General features: G+C 45.7%; 1 protein-coding gene and 1 pseudogene across 1 annotated transcript; both read left to right on the top strand.

Annotated features, from left to right (window-relative positions):
• Nucleotides 1-14,757: 14,757 nt before the first annotated feature.
• LOC117693572 (coiled-coil domain-containing protein 12-like) lies at nucleotides 14,758-16,716 on the top strand. The gene is made up of 4 exons (XM_034484309.2): nucleotides 14,758-15,208; nucleotides 15,380-15,414; nucleotides 16,371-16,447; nucleotides 16,537-16,716. Exons 1-4 carry the CDS (start codon nucleotides 14,912-14,914, stop codon nucleotides 16,617-16,619), a joined length of 492 nt encoding a protein of 163 aa, XP_034340200.1. The 5' UTR covers nucleotides 14,758-14,911; the 3' UTR covers nucleotides 16,620-16,716.
• Nucleotides 16,717-20,705: 3,989 nt separating this feature from the next.
• On the top strand, nucleotides 20,706-21,134 carry LOC117693573 (coiled-coil domain-containing protein 12 pseudogene; annotated as a pseudogene).
• The last annotated feature ends 4,254 nt before the right edge of the window (nucleotides 21,135-25,388 follow it).

A 25,388-nucleotide genomic window follows, 5' to 3' on the forward strand; every position in this document is an offset into this window, starting at 1 on the left:
AATCTTCTTGGCCTGTGCCCTGAAACAATGGCGGTCTAACTGCTTACTTTAAAAGATACGGTACACTGCTGTACATCTAAAAATCTATTTGTAACTATCAAGCAGAACCTTGTGGTTGCTAGGGAGATGAAGCTGCAGGAGACATTGTGCAGGTTGGGAGAAGTAGGGGGTGAGGGTAAGAGGCGAGGGTCCTGGCTTCTGACATCTTCCCCTTCTCTGTTTAGATGGAGAGGGCATCTTGTGATCAATCCCAACTACATGAGTTTAGAATTTGGAGGTCAAATTGTGGGGGGTCTTGGACAAGTTCATAACCCCAAGACATTGATGTGAGATGAGTCACGTTGATGATCGAAGGCTTTAGGCTACCGACAATGGGCAATGTCAAGGGACCCCGAGGTGGGTGAAAGGAGGGTGAGGGCCCTGTCTTAGGCTATGTAGGCTGCACCCACTTCCAGCACCACGCACTCCTTTCCGGCTGCATTGGGTGGGCCCCTGGGAAGTGGACCTACAATAATCCCGTCATCGGGCTAACTCACAGCCATCCTAATCCCTGTGTGAATGCTCAGGTTACTAGCCATTTGTCATTTGGGGTGTAATATTGTCATAATGGAAGACTCCCCGATATTAGAGAGCCACATCAAAGGCAGGCCTTAATTTAGGTAAAAGCCAATTTTTGTCAGGGTGATCAAGAGGCCAGGCTCCCTAGCGAGAGAAAGGAGGGCAGAGCCAGGCATGCCAGGAACCTTTCTTGAGGGTGTGGAAATCTAAGGGTCGGCCATAGGGGGAAGCAGGGGGGCTGGCAGCTTCGCCTGTCTCTGGCAGAATCACTTCTGGATCTCCTTCAGTCTTCAGTTGATGGTAATGAACTTCAACCGGCTTCTTGATGGCAGCCATCAATCTGGTTCTTAACAAAACTTGTGAGATGGTTAAGAGCCCAAGGGCCAAAAGACAGAAGCAATAAAATACCAACAAAGGGTCCTAGTAAACTAGGCAACAGGGTGGTAAGCCAAGGTGAAGTAGAGAACCAATTTTGATACCATGTCTCTTGTTGTTCTCTGGCTCTTTTTTTCCCTCTAAACTCTTTTTGACTTTGTCCAGGCTATTTTGGACAAGGCCTGTCTTATCAGAGTAAAAGCAACATTCTTGTTTGAAGGCCACGCAGAGACCCCCTTCCTTAAGGAAGACAAGGTCAAGTCCTCTCCTGTTCTGTAACACCACCTCAGAAAGAGAAGCCACAGAATCCTTAAGGTCTTGTATTCCTTCCCTCAAATTATTTAAATCTTTATCAATGAGGGATTGGAGATAAGTATAGTGATTATTAAAAGTCACCAAGGAAGCTATATCCGTGTCTGCACCAATGGTACTAATTCCTAGTATGACAGACAAGGTGAGGGCAGTCAGAGGTTCTCTCCTGGTTCTCAGAGAAGCTCTTCAATCTATGATGTTAAGGAAGGACTCTGGATCATATATAAAGAAATATGGAAAAATAATAACAACTACACAATAATCTCTAAAATATAAAAAACTGGAATTATATATATATATATATATGGAATCAAACCAAAAGCACAGGCAAAATATATATCATTGGATGTCAGGGTATATAAAAAGATATCATTGAGAATCAATATCTGGTTACCAGAATCAAATCCCTAGGAGGGAGCATGGAGGGCCCCAAAAGACAGAGGCCTATTTTTGAAATGGAGCTAAGGGTAAGACCTCCTTCAGGTGAATGAATTTCAAGGAGTCTGTCACCATCATTGGTAAAAGTGGGAGGGGAGAGGATAGCTATCTCCTCATAGAAGGGAGGAATAGGTGAAAAGTAAATCCAGCATTGTTGATAATTAGGATCACTGGTATTATGGATAGCCTCAAGAGAAGCATTTACCAAGGAAATAATGAGATCAGCAAAACTAAAATATCAAAAGCCATAATGGAACAAGTTAACAATGAGCAGACAATCATCTCAAAATGCTTGCCTCAGATTATTATATAATCTGCGACAAGTGTGCCCCATTAGCAAGGCTGTGGTAGACATGATTTTAGGAAAGATTCCTGCTATTAATATGCTTTCCCATTATTATTATTATTATTATTATTATTATTATTATTATTATTATACTATCACCAAACAATAGCACTCCCCTTTGTAGCAGATCTCTGTAGATCCACAAACATGTACTATCTTATAATGATACTATATAGGCAAATAGATAACTTCTTAAAGCTTAATGATAACCCTATAAAAATTCCTAAAATTATATCAATAATTATTAAGCTCTTTTATAACAGGACTGCTATTAAGGCCCTCAGGCATAATCAAACTGCAATGAGAACTCTGCCAGTCTCCCGAGTGTTATCAGTTAATTGCCCTGAGAGAGATAATAACTGGACCTTCTCCTACTTAAAACATATTCCAAAAAATCATAAAACAATTAGCCTAAGTTACTAAAAAAATCCACAATTTATTATAGGTACCAGGACAAAAGAAAAAATATTATCTAGATTTATCTATATAAAACTTTTATTAATTTCTTAAATTATAATTTCAAACTTTCTACAAACCTATGGAGCTAGACAGGTGATAAATGTCTAGCTAGATAATTACTTCTAATGGGTATTCATATAAACATTTTATGTTGTAAACTTCTATTTCAATTTATGACTTGAAATTTGGTGTGAACTTGTGATGAACCTTGTAACATGTGACCATGTACTCTGAAAGATATATAAGTTCTGAGGACAAAGAGATGAAAATTAGTTAGAATGGTCAGTTAGAATAATGAATTAGTTAAATTAGCAAATTAAAAATTAGCAAGTTAAAAATCAGTTAGTTAAGACCCCATCACTTAGAATTTTACTTTGTTAGAATCTCTTCTTCTCCACTCAGGACCTTTCCATGTTTCCCCTCAGATAGCTTTTATAAAATATTTTTTACACTTAATAAACTCTATAGCAACTTTTAAAAATGTCTTTTCTTCCTGTGACCCAGCAGTTAGAGCCCAGCAGTTCCTGCTGAGATAGAACAAAGGTCAATCCTCTGTTGTTAGGCTACAGGTGCTAATCACCCTAGCCTGTAGTCTCTTATCCTCAGAAGAAGTTTTTAGGATAGTACAAGGCTATTTACTTAACTCCTTGCTGGTCTTAAGGCTGGGATACAAGTGTCAGTTTCTGGCCACAGGATCGCTGACTGTAGGTCAGCTATACTAGCATAGGGGCTGCCTCAAGAAGAACCTGACGGACAGAGGAGGGGAAAAAGAAGAAGCAGCTCTCTCTCTCTCTCCTCTCTCTCCTCTCTCTCTCTCTCTCTCTCTCTCTCTCTCTCTCTCTCTCTCTCTCTCTCTCTCCCTCTCTCCCCATGTTGGGGCTGGGCTGGCCCCCAGCAGGGATGGTCTTAAGAAGTTTTATTGTAAAAGTGAGCCCTGGGTCTGAGCAGCCAAATGACCAAGCAATGCATTCTCTCAGACGCAAGCCCCAGAAGAGGAAGCAGGCGCAAGGCAGGAAGGGGGAGGGGGGGGGTGCGGCGAAGTCTGCCAAGACTCGGAATCAGAAGCTGCGGGTGTCTGCAAGGAAGGAAGCTGTGATCCAGTAACAGGAAAGGCTAGGTGGAAGGAATCTGGAGGAGAGGCAGAGAAAGAGCAAAGGACCGAGAAACTTGTTTTTGGAGGCGGAGAATGTCCCTCAGTTCACGAACCTGAGAAAAAAGGCAGTCTCGCATATCAGAAAGAGAGTTAGACAAAGTGGCAGGGAGGGTCGGAAAGGCAAGCATGGGGAGGGGAGCAGAAGGTGCCATGAGAGAAGGCCAGTCAGGATTGTGAAATCTGCAGCTTCATCACCGAAGTTCAAAGGCTCTGGGTCAGGGAAAGCAGCCAAAACTGTCTGAGCCGTGGGCTGCACCTTCTGCTGCTGTTGCTGCTGTTGCTGCAGCTGCCTGGGGAGCTCAGCCGAAGCTGTCAGCTGAGGGAGTGGCAGAGAAGAGGAGGAATGAAGCTTAGCAGCAAAGCAGGGGGAACAGAGGGAAGCAGATTTTTTAAGGACAGGGTTGCAAAGGTGAGTGGAGGAGGGAGTCAGCAACAAACAAAAATTATCATTTCCCTATATCTCTATCTGCATTTTCAATAATATCCCTAATAATACCTCAAAAAATTATCATAGTAACAATAATATCAGCTTCACTTTTAATTTTCTCATTTAATTCACGACCTATCTTCTGTCACTACTTGGAATGGATGGTAGGACCATCAATCATGAACCAAGGACACTGTTCATCAATAAACACAAAGAAACTTATAAGATCTTTTTTCTTAACCCTAATTCCTCTCTCTCTGAGACTTTGTTTGAGGTCCTTTATGAAGGATGCCTCCTTCGACAATGAATAGCCCATTTTTATGGGACGGAATGAAACTTACCCCAAGGATGACAGGTCACGGGCGATGATCCTGTCTCACTCAATATAACTTGCGTGCACTTCTTCTGCCAAAGCTCCGTCCAGAGGAATCCGTGCCTCGAGCCTCACACGTTTGAGCGCCACCTGACCCGACCTGCAGGTCCTAGGTTATTCATGAGGGACGAAGGAAGCAAATGCTTGTCAAGAGTCATATATTTGGGCACAAAGTGCTTATTTATAATACATTTTGCAAAGGGAGGGGTAAGAGGGATCCAGGTGATGGGAAAGTACAGAATCTTCTTGGCCTGTGCCCTGAAACAATGGCGGTCTAACTGCTTACTTTAAAAGATACGGTACACTGCTGTACATCTAAAAATCTATTTGTAACTATCAAGCAGAACCTTGTGGTTGCTAGGGAGATGAAGCTGCAGGAGACATTGTGCAGGTTGGGAGAAGTAGGGGGTGAGGGTAAGAGGCGAGGGTCCTGGCTTCTGACAGGGAGGCAGAGGCAGGTGGAAGATCTGAGTTCTAAGACCAGCCTGGTCTACAGAGCTAGTTCCAGGCCAACCAGGGCTACATTATGAGAACCCATCTCTGAAACAAACCTGTGGCTAGTTGTAAGAGCAATTTGTCTGTGACATCTGTCACTTCACTGCTCTAGGGTTGACTCAGATGACCAGGGCATGTGGGCAGCTTCTCACTGCAGAAGCCATGTGGCAAATTAAAAAAAAAAAAAAAAAAAAAAAAAAAAAGACCTTTTTGGAGACCATAATTATCCTTTCCCCCTTCCTCCTTTAAACCTTCCCATATACCTCTCCTCACTGTTCTCTTTTGAATTCTTAACCACTTTTTATTTCTCAAACCATTTTTTTAAATCAAGGGCATATGGGCTGGAGAGATGGCTCAGCAGTGAAGACCACTGGCTGCTCTTCCAGAGGACCTGAGTTCAATTGCTAGCACACATACAGCAGCTAACAACTGTCCTTAAAGGCAAAACAGCAACACACATAAAAATCTTTAAAAAAGAAAAAATAATTATTAAAAGCCTGGTGGTGTCAGAGTATACTTTTAATCCCAGCACTTGGGAGACAGAGTCAACCAGAACTGAGTTGAAGGCCAGCCTGGTTTACAGTGAGTTCCATGACAGTCAGGGCTATGTATGTATGTGTACACAGAGAAACCCTGTCTTGAAAAACCTGAAGATGGAAAATCAAAGTTTAATTGAGCTTATGGTATTGTTGCAGGAAATATTAAAGTTGGCACCACCCAGTGCTCTGTCCAGCTACTCTATCCCCAGCAGTCCCAGGCTCACCACCTCCAAGGCTAGCCCCAATACGGTGGTCTTCCCAGCTCTGATTCGCTTGCCTCAGAGCCGCTAGTTCTTTCTCTGCCATCCATCCCTATGGCTGGTGGTAACAAATCCTCTTAATCCAGTAAATCAAAGCTCTTGAAGCGTATAATTCATCAGTCAGATTTATATATCAATAGATTCTCAATAAGATGCCCACACAATACTGCAAGGCACTGAGTAGTCACACAGGCTGGGGCTCTAATTCCCTCAAAAGACAGAGATCAGTATAGAGCTCTCAGCAGTGCAGCTTGGAATGACAAGATTCCATGCTATCTGGGTTCTCAGTGGCAGCAGCAGGCTGATTTCTGGCATGGAGTCAGACTCCTGGTGACTGGGAACCCCTGCAGCCCCGGCTCTGGGACTAGACTGCTGTTGAGAAAGCTAACAAAGGTAGCACATCTCAATCTGTGGTCTTTGGGGACTTAACTCCCTAATAAGGAAGGAGAAACACAAACTGTGCCATGCCAGTATAACTTCTGACAAGAATCACAAACATAAACCAGGCAGTGTATCACACCTTTAATCGCAGCACTCAGAAGGCAGAGGCAAACAGATCTCCGTGATTTCAAGGCCAGCTCCGTCTACAGAGCTAATTCCAAAAACATCCAGTGCTACATAAAGAAACCCTGTCTTGAAAGAGGAGTAGGGAAGAATCATAGAAGTAAAAAATTGTAGTGCCTTGCCAGGCATGTTTGGATGTCCTTGTAACCCCAGCACTTGAGAGTCTGAGGAAGGAGTTCAAAGATTGCCTGGGCTACACAATGAGGCCCCACCTGTGTGTGTGTGGGGGGGGTGGGAGTCTGGGATGTGTACCTAATTTTAAAGTATTTGCTTAGTGTGCTCAGAGCTCTGGATTTGGTCCCTGTTACCACATGAAGCAGATAATGGGTGCAAGAGGACCGGCCCAGTGTCATCCCTAACTACATAGTCCAAGGCTAACCTGGACTATGTGAGACCATGTCTCACAACAGGGAGGAGGGACATAGACAGTAAGATGCTCAGAGGGTAAAGGCATTTGCCACCAAAGCTGATGACCCAAGGTCCTTCCCAGAAGTCATACTGTGGAGGTGGTTTCCTGCTCATTGTCCTGATACCTGAGCTTGCAAGGGCATGGGGGTTGGGTGGGGTGAGTGCACATACACACAAAGGGATCTCATTAAAAAATTTAAGTTCCAGTGCCCAAAGAGTAGCCAGTAACCTAGCAGTGGGTAGACCAGAATTAATTAATTTCATGTGTTTGCCTGAGTGTATGTTTGTAACCATATCTCTACCTGGTGCCCAAGGAGACCAGAAGAGGGCATCAGATCCCCTGCAACTGCAGTTCCAGATAGATGTAAGCCAAGTGGAGTTTACAGCCATGGAAGCTGAACCGATAGCACCAAAATAAGTGTCTGTTTTATTCTCAGAGAAATAACCAGTGCTATCTCTCTTTACACAACAATCTTTTTTTTTTTTTTTTTTTTTTTTTTTTGGTTTTTCGAGACAGGATTTCTCTGTGTATCCCTGGCTGTCCTTCAACTCACTCTGTAGACCAGGCTGGCCTCGAACTCAGAAATCAGCCTGCCTCTGCCTCCCAAGTGCTGGGATTAAAGGCGAGCACCACCACCGCCCGGCTTTTACACAACAATCTAATTCTTTTCAAGAATTAGATACAAGAGCTGATCAGAAACCCTGAAAATCAGCTCAAAGTGGCATTACACACCTGTAATTCCAGGTCTTTTAGACTGAGGCAGGAAGTTGAGGCCAGCCTGTGCTATAGGCAGATGCTCTCAAAAGAGAACAGCCTAACCCCAGGTTGAAAATAAAGGACTAGCAAATCTCTGTTGAGCACAGGATTGGCAAAAAGCAGCAGAGACAGCTGGGGTAACCTCTGTGCAATGGAAACGTAGACATGTGTTTTCAGCTACACTGATGTGCTGGGTTTGGGGATCAGGAAGGTTGTCACAGTGTGGTGGCAGACAGTTGTTGTGAACCCCACTAGCCCCACGTTCCGACGCCAAAGATGTTGAGAACCGAACTAGTCCCACGTTTGGGCACCAAAAATGTTGGGGCCTAGGCTGCCCCACTTTGGGCAGCCTAAAATGTTAAGCCCCTCTCCACTCTGCGCTTGGTGGCCATTGTATCCTGGCCCAAGCTGCAGCTCTGGCCCGAGTGTCGGTGTTCAGCAAGAGAGAGAGTGAGGACAGACTTGAAGAATGGAGACTAGACAGAGTGTGTTTCAATCCCATTTATTCTTTAGTCTCTCTTCCTAATCTAAGTCCCAAGTCTTGAGTTCCTAGTTCCTAGTTGTACTCCTCCTAGTTCCTAGTTGTACTCAATCTTGTAGTCAATCTTGTACTCTTCCGAGTGTCTACTGTCTACTCCTACTCCTAGTGTCTGAATCTGTTACTCCAAATTGTTCTCTCTCTTCTGTCTGCCTCTCGCCTTTATATGTCTCACTTCTAAGACATGCCTTTTGGTCACACTTTAATCATGCCCTTAGGTCTTGTCTCTAAGTCACACTCTTAAGTCACACACCTTTAATCTCACACACCTTTAATCTCACACACCCAAGCAATGTCTGGGTATCTAAAGCAAGATGTTATCAGAGTGTGCTCAGCTGTTGTAGGCTATTGTAATCCAAGTCTCATGTCAGGGTACATGCCTCAAGATGGCTGCAAAGCTGATAGCCGCTTTCTGCTAAAAGTCGGCTCCCAACAGGTCCCCCTTTTTAAATTTTATTTTCAAAAGGGAAGGCTGGGAAAACTTACGGAAACCGTGCCTCTTCTAGGTTGGAACAAAGGACCCCAGCCTCCCTTTCCCGTCCTTGGATACTCAACAGCCATTGGTTGAGCTCCTGTCTTAGGATGGTGAGGCATCCCTTCTTTTAGGGGTAAGGGTCTCAGTATGCTCTCTTACCCGTCATTGACTATACGGCTTAGCACGTAAGTTAGGGGTTAATCCTCATCAGTCTTGATGACAGAGGTTTCAGAGTCCCCTGCTTCTAGCCTGTAATAATGGACCTGTATGGGTTTCATTTGAATAGCATCTATCCATTGCCATACAAAAGCCATCAGGTTGTTGAACTGCATGGACCCAACAGACAAGAGACTTAACAACGCCTGAATAGTTAGTATGACAGCAACACTCTTTTTAAGGGCAACACATAACTCCCTCTATCAGAGGAATAAAAAGTGTAAGTGTCTTCTATTCTGTTTATAAATGTCTTATGTCAGAATCTAAATCTATAGAAATACAAAACTAATCATAGCTTTGATCTAAAGAAGACAAGTAAGGAAATCCCTGTTCCTGCTCTAGTCAATCTCAAACCCAAATAACAACTATAATAACTGTGGTAGTGGGTTTAAACAATCTACCCCCACTAAATCATACGTCAGGGAATCAAGAGTCCACTAGAACAACCCTGGAGATTCAGGTGGTGATGTCTCCTTCAGCACTGAGAACTTCCCATATCAGGTTTACTCGTTGATCTGTTCCAGTTTGAAGGTAATTGTGAAGCATCTTCAGGTTTCCTTCATGTTTCCTGCAAAGAAAAAGTATGCTTCTCAGGGGGTTTCTCCTTCCTGGATTTGTTATTGTTGTGTATTTGTTTAATCAGTCTCTCTGGCAGCCAACGTGCAGCATCTGCAGTTTGGGAACATATGCAAACAGAACCTCTTCCCCAGATAAGCACTGGATCGGGCCCATTCCAGGTTCCAGTCAATGGGTCTTTCCAGAGGATTGTTGCAAAATTCTTTTTGGTATCAGGATGCCAGAATCTATCTGCAGCAGATTTTCCTTCAGAATCCAAAGTTAAAAAATTTAAAATAAAGAGTGCACGATGAAGGATATTTCTGGGGGATCCCTTGGTAGGATACCATTCCCTTTTTAAATTTTTCAAATTGACATTTAATGGTTTGATGTGCCCTTTCTACCATACCTTGGCCCTGTGGATTATATGGAATACCCGTTTTATGTAGTATTCCCAATTTTTCACAAAATTAGTGGAAACTGGAGCTTGTATAACCTGGGCCATTGTCAGTTTTTTTATCTGTTTTGGCACACCCAATACAGCGATTGTAGCAAGTATATGATCGATCACATACTTGCTTGCTTCTCCAATTTGTAATGTTGCATAAATGAAACCACTGTATGTATCTACACATACATGTATATATTGTTGCTTGCCAAATTCATTATAATGAGTAACATCCATTTGCCAGATACTATTTGGTATCACTCCCTTTGGATTTACACCTAAATGAGGAACTGGTAAATGTTTAACACATGATTGACATTGTTTGACAATTTGTCTAGCTTGTTCTCTGGTAATTTTAAACATAACTTTTAAAGTTTTAGAATTAAGGTGATGTAACTCATGAGCCTTTATGGCCTGATCCAAATTAGATTTCTGATCTGATAAAGTCACTGCAGCTATATGAGTAGCTAGGTCTGCCTTGGTATTTCCTTCAGAGAGAGGACCTGGTAGCCCAGTGTGGGCTCTCAGGTGTCCTATAAAGAATTTACACTTTCTCCTCAAAATTAATTGTTGTCACTGTAAAAACAAATCAGCTGCTTCTGAGGAATGCTTTATTTGTGCAGCAGTTTCTAGCAGAGGGATAGACTGAGCTATATATGAGCTATCTGTATAAATATTAATAGTTTGATTTGGAAATGCTTGAAACACCGCAATAACAGCATATAATTCAACCAATTGAGCTGACACAGATGATGTAGCAAAGGAGATTACTTGATCTTTAAAGGTATAAGCAGATATTCCTGATGAGGAACCATCAGTGAAAACTAGCAATTGGGGGATGAGGGAAGATGAACCCATAATATGGGTGCAATTTGCCAAAAAAACTGCAGTAGGAGTTAATTTGGTGTTAAAAATAAGAAAATATAAAGGCTTAGAATAATTAATATGAGTTACAAATTGAGATGATATAGCATTCTCTACCTTCTGTAAGGCTTTTCTATCCTCCTCTGTTAGAGCCCTGTCAGACTTAAGGTCAGGATCTCCCTTGAGAATATCAAACAGAGGCTTCAGTTCTAGTGTTGTAAGTTTCAAATATGGTCATAGCCAATTAATATCTCCCAATAGTTTTTGAAAATCATTAAGTGTCTTAAGGGAATCAGTCCTCAGTGTGGCTTTACTATTAATAATACCTGGACCATTAATCTGAAATCCTAAATAAATATATGGATCTTGTAATTGTACCTTTTTTGGTGCTATTTGTAACCCTGCAGTCTGTAAAGCTGTTCTAAGATCATCAAAGCACTGGAGTACCTGTTTTCCATCTTTTCCAGCTATCAAAATATCATCCATGAAATGAATCATGTAGATTTGCTTCCACATAGTTCTAACACCCTCTATGGCAGAGGCCAAAAACGTTTGGCACAAGGTAAGACTGTTAGTCATACCCTGAGGCAATACCTTCCATTGATATCTTTTCATAGGTTCTCTAAAGTGTATAGAGGGAACACTGAAAGCAAAATGTTTTCTATCATTAGGATGCAAGGGGACAATAAAAAAACAGTCTTTTAAATCTATAACTATTTTATAATAACCTGAAGGTATGGCCACTGGTGTGGGCAGCCCAGGTTGTAAGGCTCCCATTTTAATCATGGTTGCGTTAACAGCCCTCAAGTCTTGCAACAATCTCCACTTTCCTGACTGTTTCCTAATGACAAATATTGGGGTGTTCCAGGGACAGTTACTCTCTTCTAAATGTCCTGCCTGTAATTGCTCCTGCACTACCAACTGGGCAGCTTGTAATTTTTCAGTGGTTAGGGACCACTGATCCACCCAGACAGGCGAGTCCCCTTTCCAGGTGATGGGATCCGCACAATGCCCTAGGGGTGCAGCTGAATCAGAAGCCCCCATCAAAAATACCCCAAGCCTCTTCTTCCAGTGTTACCATAAACCTCAATAGGATGAGTAATCCCATCTTCACCTTTTCCTAATCCTTTCCCTGGGGAAAATCCAGAGTTTATCATTTGAGCCGTGATTACTTCATTAGGGCTGCACATAATCAATCCCAACTGGGATAACAGATCTCTGCCCCAGAGATTAATGGGAAGGCCTGAGATGACATAGGGTTGTATATTTCCAGTATTTCCTTCTTTATCTTTCCACGTCAGCACTTAAGAGCTTTGTAGTGGGTTTTGACTTTGGCCAATACCCCTTAAATTGGTTAAGGTTGGGGTAAGAGGCCAGGTGGCAGGCCAATCACTTTGTTTTAGGATAGTCACATCAGCTCCTGTGTCAACCAAGCCTAGGAATGCCTTTCCATCTAGCCAAATTGTCATCATAGGTTTTTGTTTAACTATAGGCTGTACCCAGTATGCATCAGAGGAACCAAAGCCTTGATCCCCTCTTTTAGGATTCTTATATTTGTGATTTGTAGGGTACAATGGAAGTAACAATAGTTGAGCTATCCTCCTTCCTGTAGGAATGGTGACTATGTTCTGAATTGCCTGCGCCATTACCTTAATCTCACCCTGATAATCATTATCTATTACTCCAGGAAAAATTTGTAGTCCCTGCATAGTAGCACTGCTTCTTCCCACTATCAGGCCAAACACATTTGGATAGAGTGGTCCAAACGCTCCAGTGGGTAAGGCCTGAGGTCCCATTTCTGTGGTTAATACTGTGTGGGTGGCAGAACTGAGGTCCAGTCCTGCACTGCCTGGTGTTGCTCCACTAAGTTCAGAAAGGGATTGGTGTTTGCTGGTAGGACACTGACTGCTCCATAAGCCTGTTTTGGCTTGTGTCGGTTCGGGGCCTGGAGCTGGCCCCTGTTCCCGTTTCCCTGATTATGGGAAAGGGTGTTACCTTGTGAGTCTTGTTTAGACCTACAATCACTAGCCCAATGCCTTCCACGTTTGCAATGTGGGCAGAGCCCAGGCTATTTTCTGGGCTGTCTCTGGCTTAACTCATTTTCTGCCTCACAATCTCTTGCAAAGTGTCCAGGTTTACCACATTTAAAACATGCCTTTCTGTTTTTACTTGCCAAAAAATCTACTGATTGTCCTTGCATGGCAGCTGCCATAGCTAAGCCCTGTTGATAAGAGGGACCAATGTCAGAACAGAGTCTGATATACCCTGAAAGGTCTGTCTTTTTCCTATAAGGTCTAATGGCAGCTTGGCAGGCAGGATTAGCATTTTCATATGCAAGTTGTTTCACATAATCTACACCTGCCTCTGCATTACCAAAAATCCTCCCTGCTGTTGTCATTAATTGATGAACAAAGTCAGAAAATCGTTCATCAGGCCCTTGCCTGACTGTTGTTAAAGATGCACCAGGGTCTCCCTTTACTGGAAGTTTACAACAAGCCTTCATGGCTGCATTTTGACTTTGAGCATATAAACCTGGGTCATATTGCATCTGGTTATAACTAGAAGCAAATTGCCCTTCTACTAGGGCATCAAAGGACCAACCATTGCCTGTCTGAATGTTTCTCCTAGCTGTCTCTTTACAATTCTCATGATACTCTGATTTCCAAATAAGATAGACTGCACAGCTAAGAACTGCTCTCATTAACATATTCCAATCACTAGGAGTCAGCCACTCCTCTGCGGCAGACTCTAAAATTGCAAGAGTAAAAGGAGCAGTGGCACCGTATTGAGATATTGCATTTTTAAATTTTTTAATAATTTGAAAATTACACCCTGTGTGATGTCTCCAAGCAACCCCTTGAGGGTCTCTGGTCTCTGATACAGGAAAAGACTTAGCATCTATTTCCTCTGGCTGATCTGTAGCTGAACTAAAGCTAGAGCACATTCCTGGGTCCAGAATGGTAAGGATCACCTGAACCTGCTGACTTCCCCCTGCCTGATCCATCTCTTTTAGGTCTTCACTCTGGCTGGGTCTCCCTCTATTTATTGAGCCCACCCTAGGTATCCCTGACTGTCCTGGAACTCACTATGTAGACCAGGCTGGACTCGAACTCAGAGATCCATCCACCTGCCTCTGTCTCCCAAGTGTTGGGATTAAAGGCGGTCACCACCACTGCCCTGTGCTGGTCAAACTCTTTCTATACTGTGGCGCTAATTTGGCCCTGGTTGTCGTTTGCAGGATCCTAGGCAGGGAAGGCAGCCTGACTCTGATTATGTTGCAGCTCCAGAAAGGGATGAGTGATCATTCTTGAGTTCATAGGAAAAGGCCATGCAGCCAGGTCTCCAACTCAGCAGGTCTGGAGTCCAGCCAGAGAGTGGACAGCGAGGCTTAAGAGCAACCACTCATCAGGAGAGTTCGAGGTGCCACTGGCTGCTGCTGTCTGTAGAGCAGGGAGAGGCTGACCTCAGAGTGAGATGGGATTGAGAGTGGCCAAGGCAGGTTTCTGAGTGTTTGTCTGGTAGTGGGGCTTTAAGAAGAGGTTATCCTATGTAACCAGACTGAACCCGACCCCATAATTTTCATGATGCCTCAGCCTCTGAAGTGCTGGAATTACAAACATGCACCACCTCACCCGGCTCAGGGAAAGTTTCTCAAGGCATTTGCTCTTGAAGAATTGGCACAAGTGGATAAGGATGGCTAAGTATTCCAAGAAGGCAATCAGGAGAGGAGTGTGGAGGTGAGGCAAAACCAGAGAAATCGACTCCCTCTATTCTCTTCCTCTAAGGTCTGATTCCACTTGCTTTTCTAGAAATTTGGTTCCACTTAAAAATTAACTGCCCCAGGACACATCCTGGGAGGAACACATTCCTTAGTCCAAGGACACCTGCTGGATTACCCTGCTGGATTAACATTCAGAGAAAGCAGGGATTAACATTATCAGACCACACCTGCAGGTGGGGAAGGCCCTAGGCAGGTAGACACATTCCTCAGGAGGAACCAATCCTCAACATTTACAGACAAGGGTGGTCCTTGCCACCTCATTCCCCAAAGACCAATCAGTTTAAAAGTCACACTGTTCCACCAATCATATTGTGCCTAGTCACTGTTTCTCTAGTCCACCCCTTAAACAGTATAAAAACTGCTCTTAACTTCAACTTGAGGTTCTTCTTGGTTCTTCTGGCCTGTATGCAGAGAACTCCAGTGCACTGGGTTGTTATTATCATCCAACGTCAGGTTATTGCAGCGAATCCCGTCCGTGAGAGTTTCTGGGGGAGCGCGTCTCCTGGTCCAACACTTTCTGACTGAGTCTGCGTGAGGCCAGAGCAGAAAAGGAGGGGGGCCTCTGAAAAGATGGCGGCTGCTCCTGCTGGTGTGTGCCAACTTGAAGAAGAGGCACGGATGCGGAAAGAACAGCTGAAGGCCCTCCGGGAGAAAGCTGGGTGCAAGGACAAGGCAGATGGGAAGCCACAGCACAAGAGGCTCAGAGATGTGGAAGAGGAGTACAGGGAACCCAGGTTTCAGAACTATGTCCCAGAGGATAGAGACCTGAAGAGGTGGCAGGTCCCCCAGGCCAAACCAGTTGCAGTGGAGGAGAAGGTGAAGAAGCAGCTGGAGGCTGCCAAGCCAGAGCCTGTCATTGAGGAAGTGGTGAGTACCTGGGAGGCCCCTCCCTGCTTGTGCTGCTTCCTTCTCTAGCTGTCTCTGTTCCCACCCTACTAACTTCCTTGCCTGCCTGCATTTTTCTGCCTCTATGCCCAGTCTCTGCACTCCCTCTGAGGCTGGGCCTTGCCCCTGATGCATTGTCTCCTCTCTCCCTAGGACCTGGCCAACCTGGCACCTCGGAAACCTGACTGGTGAGTGTTGTCCATGAAGGCTGGCACAAGCTGTTTGGGGAGGTGATGGTGTTTGGTGCATGTCAGAGGCCTCGGCTGGGAGGACAGCCAAGGGACAGATAGGGAATAGGGACGAGCACTGCAGGCATAGCTCTGCCCAAGAGAGTCAGGGATGAGGGCTAAGTAAGTAAGGCATGAGACATGGGCGAGGGTAAAGTGCTGAAGAGGGGCCCGAGGGGTGAAAGAGCAGGCATCCTTTCGAGCCTCTTCTTTGGGGGGGAAAACTCACCTACTCTGGGGGCTCCGACTTAGCAGTGCACCCCTGTGTGCTCAGGATACCACAGTGAAGAGACGGATGGGCAAGCAGATAGGGCTTAGGCCTCTGTTGTAACTGTGAAGTAGGGAACCCAATCCCTTCAAGCCTGGAAGCCCCTCTGAGTGAGCTGAGAATATGGGTGAGGGAAGGTGCTGTAGGCACGTCTCTTGGTGCCTGTAGATCTGTGGGGTGGGTGACAGCACCTACCACAGTGCTTTAATTTGATGAAACAGCCATGAGGTGTGTGCTGAAGGAACTCCAGAACTAGAGAACTCAGGCTGATTTTAGGAATTCTGGAAGCCCCAGGAGTGGGGGTGGGAGGCTGTGGCCAGAGGGGGAATAGGACTGACAGTTGGCTACCACAAGTTCCTCTCTGATGCTGACGTAGGGGACATAGAAGGGGGATCCCAAGGAGCCAGCCACCATTCTGTTTCAGTCTTCTACCTTGACTGAGTGTGTGGTAGGCGTCCCCTTCTCTCAGTTAGCTCTGTGGAGTTAGGAAGGCTGATGGATGGTAGGGTCCAGAAGAGCAGAGAAGGTAGCATCATGCTCTCCCCAGAGCAGCATCTCAGGCAGGATAAATATCAAAGCCCTGCAGGAAGATTCCAGGGCCACACCATGCTAACCCTTAGCTTCTGTTTTTTCCCCTCTCCTGATGTAGGGATCTGAAGAGAGATGTGGCCAAGAAGCTGGAGAAGCTGGAGAAGCGGACCCAGAGAGCCATTGCAGAGCTGATCCGTAAGTGCACTCTGGCCAGTGGGGGCCTGCCCTTGGAGCAGTGACTTCATCACAGGCCTTTTCCACTTGTCTGCTCTCTCTCCGTCCAGGTGAACGGCTGAAAGGCCAGGAGGACAGCCTGGCCTCTGCAGTGGCTGCCAACATTGAACCAGAGGCTTGTGACTCTGACTGACATGTTTTCCTGGTTTAATTTCTTCAGCACACACATCTCCTGTCATGTAAATGGTGCTTTTTAACTTCTGTAAATAAACTTTTATTTAGTAGAGGCATGTGGCTTCTAGTTTTCTAAAGACTGGCAGAGTTCTTGCAGTTTTGACATCAGAGAAGACCTAATAGGGGCTGGAGAGATGACTCAGGGTTGAGAGCACTGACTGCTCTTCCAGAGGTCCTGAGTTCAGTTCCCAGCAGCAACCACATGGTAGCTCACAGCCATCTGTAATGGGATCCAATGCCCTCTTCTGGTATTTCTTAAGACAGTGAATGTGTACTCAGATACATTAAATAAATTTAAAGAGGAGACAGAGAGAGACAGACAGAGAGAGAGAGAGAGAGAGAGAGAGAGAGAGAGAGAGAGAACCTAATAGTAGTTTCAGTATAGAAGAGTTTAGTAATCACTGACATTACTTTAGGAATTCTTCCAGGATCATCATTAAGAATTAAGAAATCATCTATTTGTGGGGCGGTGGTGGCCCACGCCTTTAATCCCAGCACTTGGGAGGCAAAGACAGGTGGATTTCTGAGTTCAAGGCCAGACTGGTCTACAGAGTGAGTTCCAAGATGGCCAGGACTACACAGAGAAACCCTGTCTCAAAAAAACTAAAAAAGAAAATGAAAAGAAATTGTCTATATAGCATCACAAGATAGTACATCTTCATTGTTCTCCAGAGATCTCCTCATTAAGTAGGGTTAATACCTAGTGATAGTTACATATATTTAATAACAGGAAACATATCAACAGCAGGAAACTTTCCTAAAAATGAATTTCTGATGGGCCTTACCTACCCTAGTTCTGTCATAAATTAGAATCCAAAGTGGACCCATCTTGGGAATGTCACCTGCTAGTTTCTAGCTTCTCCCAAGTTGGCTCCTGACAGTTTATTTTAGGGCTTCCTCTCACCCTAACTCATGAAGTGTGCTGGTCCATGTGTGTTGTGTTCCTTCCATACGGTGGCCCAGCTTTGGCAGACAGTGCCAAGGACTTAGGTCATGCAGTAAAGTGCGTGTGCACACAGAAGTTAGGACACCCAAAAAGTAAATAAAATCTCTCAGATGACAGTTTCAGATCTTCGTGTGGCTGTAGATAACCTGGAACACCAGCAGTCCAGGGAGGCAGGGGGATCAGGAGTTCAGATCATGCAGCTACAGGCCAGCTTGAGGCTCACCCAGGGATGTGGGAGAGAGAAATGGCTAATATACTGACATCTTTTGGAAGGATCAGTAGGGTTGACTGCTGAGCAAGACTGATGGAAGACATAAGAACCAGGACTGGGATGAGAGTGTCATAGTCCACAGACATCCAACTACATAGGTACATTACAGATTCAAGTGTAGCAAGGGCTGGAGAGACGGCTCAGGAGTAAAAGTCAGTCCTTGCTGCACACCCCAGACAACCTGTGCTGGAGTCCTGGAACCCACGCAAAGGTGGAAGAACTGACTCCACAGCGTTGTCCTGTGCCTGTATGTGCACAGGCATACACGCACAAACACTATAAGCTCCAGACTATACCCCCAACCCCAGGCTAACTGGTGACTTTAGATCCCACTCCAGTCCCAAGTTTTACCTCATTGCATCCCCTGGAATGATCACCCTAAGAAAGCTGAAATGCCAGGCCAAGTCCAGAGCACCAGGTGAACCCTGCCCATAGTCAAGTGGAGTTCCTTAGAGCTGTAACAGTCAGTCACAGCAGGATGGGCGGGCCCAGTGGAATATAAAACAATGGAGAGACAGGACATGCCCTGTGGGAGTCCACTTTCACCCTACCCACCACACTGGGCTCCCCACCCCAGCCAAAGATGGTGAAGCCCCACAGGTACTGCTTCTCTGAGAAAAAGGCCATGAAGATGAGGCTGTGCAAGTACAGCCCCTCCACCAGAATCCAGTAGTAGTTGGTTGCCAGGAAGTAGAGGAAAAGGGTCCTGGCCACTCGGCAGCCAGCCTAAGAGACCAACCAGGGTTAGTTCCAGAAGGTAGAACCTGCATCTTATAGGCAAGGTTTGGTTCTCATTACGGGGAGAAGTTAGTTCTCTCTAGGCTGCTGGGTTGGGACCAATGTAGTCCATATCTGTGACCAGGAGACTCAAGGAGAGGTCAGAGAGGAGACCCCTGAGATGGGGGATCAGAACTGTGAAGCTGGATGGGAGATGTCTTCTGTCCTCATGGTAAAGGTCTCTTAGAGATACCGGGGTGGCCTCCCTCTGTAGTTCAAACAGCCTCTGTCCAGGCTATGTCTGAGTCACACACACCCTTCCCCATCCCCTATCCTACTGATCCCATCTAGTTCTATGGATTCTGGTTCTGTGCAAGAGCTCTGTGTTTCAGAGAGCTTTTGACCCTTCTAGGCATGGCTTGGCTATCTTTTCTTTAAGGAAGTTGGCCCAGCCCACCCTGTTAGGCACAAGCACCCTCATCAAAACTCCTGGCCTCCCTCACGCCATCTAAATCCACTAGGACCCTGTGCTGTGCCTGCCATCTGCAATGGGAAACCCATATTTTTTTTTAGCAAATTTTCCAATCCCTCTGCACACACACACACACACACACACACACACACACACACACACACACACAGGGGCATGGTCATGTCTGGGTGTGAGGGCTCTGGTGGGCAGACAGCACTTTCCTGGGTCCAGGATGGTAAGGATCACCTGAGCCTGCTGACTTCCCCCTGCCTGATCCATCTCTTTTAGGCCTTCACTCTAGCTGGGTCTCCCTCTATTGAGCCCACCCTAGGTATCCCTGACTGTCCTTGAACTCGCTATGTAGACCAGGCTGGACTTGAACTCAGAGATCCATCCACCTGCCTCTGTCTCCCAAGTGTTGGGATTAAAGGCGGTCACCACCACTGCCCTGTGCTGGTCAAACTCTTTCTATACTGTGGTGCTTATTTGGCCCTGGTTGCCGTTTGCAGGATCCTAGGCAGGGAAGGCAGCCTGACTCTGATTATGTTGCAGCTCCAGAAAGGGATGAGTGATCATTCTTGAGTTCATAGGAAAAGGCCATGCAGCCAGGTCTCCAACTCAGCAGGTCTGGAGTCCAGCCAGAGAGTGGACAGCGAGGCTTAAGAGCAACCACTCATCAGGAGAGTTCGAGGTGCCACTGGCTGCTGCTGTCTGTAGAGCAGGGAGAGGCTGACCTCAGAGTGAGATGGGATTGAGAGTGGCCAAGGCAGGTTTCTGAGTGTTTGTCTGGTAGTGGGGCTTTAAGAAGAGGTTATCCTATGTAACCAGACTGAACCCGACCCCATAATTTTCATGATGCCTCAGCCTCTGAAGTGCTGGAATTACAAACATGCACCACCTCACCCGGCTCAGGGAAAGTTTCTCAAGGCATTTGCTCTTGAAGAATTGGCACAAGTGCATAAGGATGGCTAAGTATTCCAAGAAGGCAATCAGGAGAGGAGTGTGGAGGTGAGGCAAAACCAGAGAAATCGACTCCCTCTATTCTCTTCCTCTAAGGTCTGATTCCACTTGCTTTTCTAGAAATTTGGTTCCACTTAAAAATTAACTTTCCCAGGACACATCCTGGGAGCAGCACATTCCTTAGTCCAAGGACACCTGCTGGATTACCCTGCTGGATTAACATCCAGAGGAAGCAGGAATTAACATTCTCAGACCACACCTGCAGGTGGGGAAGGCCCTAGGCAGGTAGACACATTCCTCAGGAGGAATCAATCCTCAACATTTACAGAGAAGGGAGGTCCTTGCCACCTCATTCCCCAAAGACCAATCAGTTTAAAAGTCACACTGTTCCACCAATCATATTGTGCCTAGTCACTGTTTCTCTAGTCCACCCCTTAAACAGTATAAAAACTGCTCTTAACTTCAACTTGAGGTTCTTCTTGGTGCTTCTGGCCTGTATGCAGAGAACTCCAGTGCACTGGGTTATTATTATCATCCAACCTCAGGTTATTGCAGCGAATCCCATCCGTGAGAATTTCTGGGGGAGCGTGTCCCCTGGTTTTAGATCTTTAAGTCCAACACTTTCTGACTGGGTCTGCGTGAGGCCAGAGCAGAAAAGGAGGGTGGGGCCTCTGAAAAGATGGCGGCTGCTCCTGCTGGTGTGTGCCAACTTGAAGAAGAGGCGCTGATGCAGAAAGAACAGCTGAAGGCCCTCCGGGAGAAAGCTGGGTGCAAGGACAAGGCAGATGGGAAGCCACAGCACAAGAGGCTCAGAGATGTGGAAGAGTACAGGGAACCCAGGTTTCAGAACTATGTCCCAGAGGATAGAGACCTGAAGAGGTGGCAGGTCCCCCAGGCCAAACCAGTTGCAGTGGAGGAGAAGGTGAAGAAGCAGCTGGAGGCTGCCAAGCCAGAGCCTGTCATTGAGGAAGTGGACCTGGCCAACCTAGCACCTAGGAAATCGGATTGGGATCTTAAGAGAGATGTGGCCAAGAAGCTGGAAAAGCTGGAGAAGCAGACCCAGAGAGCCATCGCAGAGCTGATCCACGAACGGCTGAAAGGCCATTAGGACAGCCTGGCCTCTGCAGTGCATGCCACCATCGAATAAGAGGCCTGTGACTCCGACTGAGATGCTTTCTGTGTTTCATCTCTTCAGCACACACACATCCTGTGGGAAGGTAGTCTCAGACAGGGATGGGGTTAGGCTGACCAGCACTTCTGGGTCTTGAGAACTGAGCCAGCCCACTGAGTCTCAGCTTCTGTTGGTTGTGACAGTTCATCTCCCAGGGGTTTCCACTACCCCGAGTGGGTCAAAGCTGTGATCTGTACATATGTATGTAAACAGAGCTTTGTAAGTTCTGGAAATAAAGCTGCATTTAGTAGAGGCATGTCGCTTTCAGTTTTTTTGGTGCTGGGGGGTTGGACTTGGGATGCAGAAGTTTTACTTACTGTTCTTACTCCTGAGTAGGGCCAGCCTACGTGAGCCTGGAGGGGTGGGCAGTGCCAAGGTTGACCTTCTGCTCCTAGTCTCTAGTCAGACTCAGCAGTGGTCGCCTCGGAACCCTTAGACCACAGATACAGAGACTGGGATTGTCCTCTTAAGACCCCTCACAAGGCCTTGCAGTAGTTTGTGCCAATGAAAGAGAGAGTCCCACATGGTCCTCTGGACCCCTGCCAGTATGAGAGTGAGGAGGCTGCACTCTGAAGAACTTCACAGAGAACATGGAAGGTTAGAGGCTATCACACTGCTCTCCCTGATCCTGCACTACTACCAGCCATGCATCTCTTTCCTCTCCCAGTCAGAGCTATGGGTCAGTTTTACTAGAGATCAGGCTGTGGTATGCTAGGGTTTAGCTGTGATCTTGGAGCTAGGCTAAGCTGTGAGCCTCTGTGTTGATTCTCTAGATGACAGCCTGGCAGCATGAAGCTGAGGTAGGTATAGCCATCTGGAGCTCCCCTCTGGGAAGATTACACCTGCAGTTTGCACTTGGAGTAGGCACATGAGACTTGAGACTGGAACTTGGAACTTGGAGGCACTAGGGACTAGAAACTAAAGACTTGGGACTTAGACTAAGAAGAGAGAATTGAAGGATAAACGGGATTGAATCACACTCTGTCTTGTCTCCATTCCTTTTTCTGTCCTCCTTCTCTTTCTTGATGAACCGCGACCTGTGCGGACTGGAGCAGCTTGGCGCAGTGTGGGCTCTTACACTTTAGGCACCAAGGCTTTTGGCAGTGCGGGTTCCAACATTGATAGTGTGGTCACCAACATTTTGGCCCCCAAATGTGGGGCATCTTGGGCCATGACACCCTTTGTCTAGATGCCTCTTGCTGGTCATGCTAGGGGGATGGATGGAGTAGTAAACTCCTATTGAACCAGGGAAAGTGAGTCAAGCTAGCAGGAGGAAAAACTTTTACATTAGCAAATATGGAGTAAGCTCATATAAATTTATAGACGGATTCATGCATGCACACTTACACATTTCCATTCAAACCAGTGAGGCCCAGTTTGCATATGTTCTCACAATTACATATGGACACACACACATCCATACTAACATGCATTTGGAGTAAAAGACCAAGCACCAGTGCAGAAAGAACTCACTCATTCATGATGAAAAATGAGCTCCAATCTTTATTGTATAAAGAATGAAAAAGCTTCTGCCCTTTTATTGCTAAATAAAACACCCAAATAGTAAATAAAATCTTTCAGATGACTGTTTTGGATTTGGATGTGGCTGCAGATAACCTGTAATACCAGCAGTCAAGGGAGGCAGGGGGATCAGGAGTTCAGATCATCCAGCCACAGGCCAGCTTGAGGCTAGCCTGGGCCATAGAACCTTGTCTCAGGAAGTAGAAAGAAGGTGGTTGTTGGGGTGGGGGCAGGCAAGGGAAGGGAGAAGAGAGAGGAGATGTAAGGAAGGGAAGGTTTAGAGGCAGCTGTCAGAGAAGGTCTGCTTAGCTCAGAGCAAGGCCTGAAGTAGTGAATGCCCCACAAGGCACTGAGTAGTCACACAGGCTGGGGCTCTAATTCCCTCAAAAGACAGAGATCAGTATAGAGCTCTCAGCAGTGCAGCTTGGAATGAAAAGATTCCATGCTATCTGGGTTCTCAGTGGCAGCAGCAGGCTGATCTCTGGCATGGAGTCAGACTCCTGGTGACTGGGAACCCCTGCAGCCCCGGCTCTGGAACTAGACTGCTGTTGAGAAAGCTAACAAAGGTAGCACATCTCAATCTGTGGTCTTTGGGGACTTAACTCCCTAATAAGGAAGGAGAAACACAAACTGCCATGCCAGTATAACTTCTGACAAGCCGGGCGGTGGTTGTGCAGGCATTTAATCCCAGCACTTGGAGGCAGAGGCAGGTGGATTTCTGAGTTCGAGGCCAGCCTGGTCTACAGAGTGAGTTCCAGGAAAGCCAGGGGAAACAGGAAGTGGCACTATTTGGAAGTGTGACTTTGTTGGAGCAGGTGTGTCACTGTGGGAATGGGCTTTAATACCCTCAACCAAGCTGCCTGGAAGCCAGCCTTTAGATGAAGATGTAGAACTCTCAGCTCTCCCTGCACCATGCCTGCCTGGATGCTGCCATGTTCCTGACTTGATGATAATGGACTGAACCTCTGAACCTGTAAGCCAGGCCCAATTAAATGTTGTCCTCAGAAGAGTTGCCTTGCTCATGGTGTCTATTCACAGCAGGAAAACCCTAAGACAGCCAATAATGGTGCATTTATCTGGTTGTTAATAGTTGGGTTAGAATAGCTCAGAACCTGCCTGACATCGAGCCAGCAACTTGTTAATAAAATCATGACTTTTACTTGGGAGCTAAAAGGGAATGACAGAGTTGGGCAGACTCCCCCCATCCCCAGTAAAATTACTGCTATACTGTAAAGTTTGTTTGTGACCCAAGGGCAACTTCTAAGACAATATTTAATTTCCTTAATTAATTTATTTTTATTTTTCTAGACAGGGTTTTTTTTTTGTGTGTAGCCCTGATTGTCCTAGAACTCAGTATGTAGACCAGGCTGGCCTCAAATTCAGAGCTCTGCCTACCTCTGCCTTTCAAATGTTGGTTAAAATGGGCACCACCACCACCAGGTGAATATACTTTATTATAATTATTTTTGGTTTCATTGCCTTGTTTTAGATGGATGTACTGTGCAGCTTTGGCAGGCCTAGATCTTGCTATGTATACCAGACTGGCCTCCAGCTCACAGCCATCTGCCTGTGTCTGTCTCCTGAGTGCCAGGACCACACATGGACACCATAATTATTTTTGAGTTGTTAGAGATATTGAACACAGGGCCTCACATATAACAAGAAAGAATTCTATCACTGAGCTATCTCTATAGCTCAAGAAAACAGCTTTATGTTTATTTAGTATATATATATATATATATATATATATATATATATATATATATGTGTGTGTGTGTGTGTGTGTGTGTGTGTGTGTGTGTGTGTGTGTCTGTGTGATGTATGAGTGTGCTGTCTACTCATCTGTGTGTAGGTACCTGCTTCACTGTGTATGTGTGGATAACCTGCTCTATCTTCATTTACTTTATTTTCTTGAAATAGGGTCTTTCACTGATCCCAGAGCTAACCCTGAGAAGCCACAGTGGTCCTCCTGCCTCTGCCCTTCAGCACTGGGGTTACAGGCAAGCAGCCATGGCTGCCTTCCTCAGGTGGAATAGGGGATTTGAATTCTGTTCTTCATACTGGTGTCACAAACATGGTCCCCCTGAATCATTTCCCCAATCTCTAATTTTTTAAATATAGTAAAAGTGAGCTTGTATATAACAGCGCCTCTTTGTCTATTGTGCTATGGGTATTTGTTGCAGTTATCTATGCCAGTCATTGAGGCTGATAGAAAAATTTCACCTCACAGCTGAACATGGTAGTATACTCCTTTAAACCGAGCACTCAGGAGGCAGAGGCAGGTGGATCTCTATGAGTTCAAGGCCAGCCTAGTCTACAAAGTGAGTCCAAGACAGCCAAGGCTGGTTACATTGAGAAATCTTGTCTCAAAAAACAAAACATGTGTTTGTGTAGGTGTGTGGCATGGTGTATTGTGGAGGTGAGGACAATTTCTAGAATTTAGGGTTGTCCTTCTACTATGTGAGTCCCTAGGATCAAACACCAAGTCATCAGGCTTGGTATCAAGTGCCTTTGCCTGCCGAGCCATCTCACCAACCCATGTCTGCTTCATTAGGCTGTTCTGTAGCCGGGTGAACCCACTGGGCTATGGTCACATGATCTGAATCCTGTGCCCACTTGCTACTGAGTTCCCTCCATTTGGTCATTGTCCATGCCAGGCACTGCACTCTG

This window comes from Arvicanthis niloticus, chromosome 21 (assembly GCF_011762505.2).
Source record: "Arvicanthis niloticus isolate mArvNil1 chromosome 21, mArvNil1.pat.X, whole genome shotgun sequence".
Lineage (NCBI taxonomy): Eukaryota > Metazoa > Chordata > Mammalia > Rodentia > Muridae > Arvicanthis > Arvicanthis niloticus.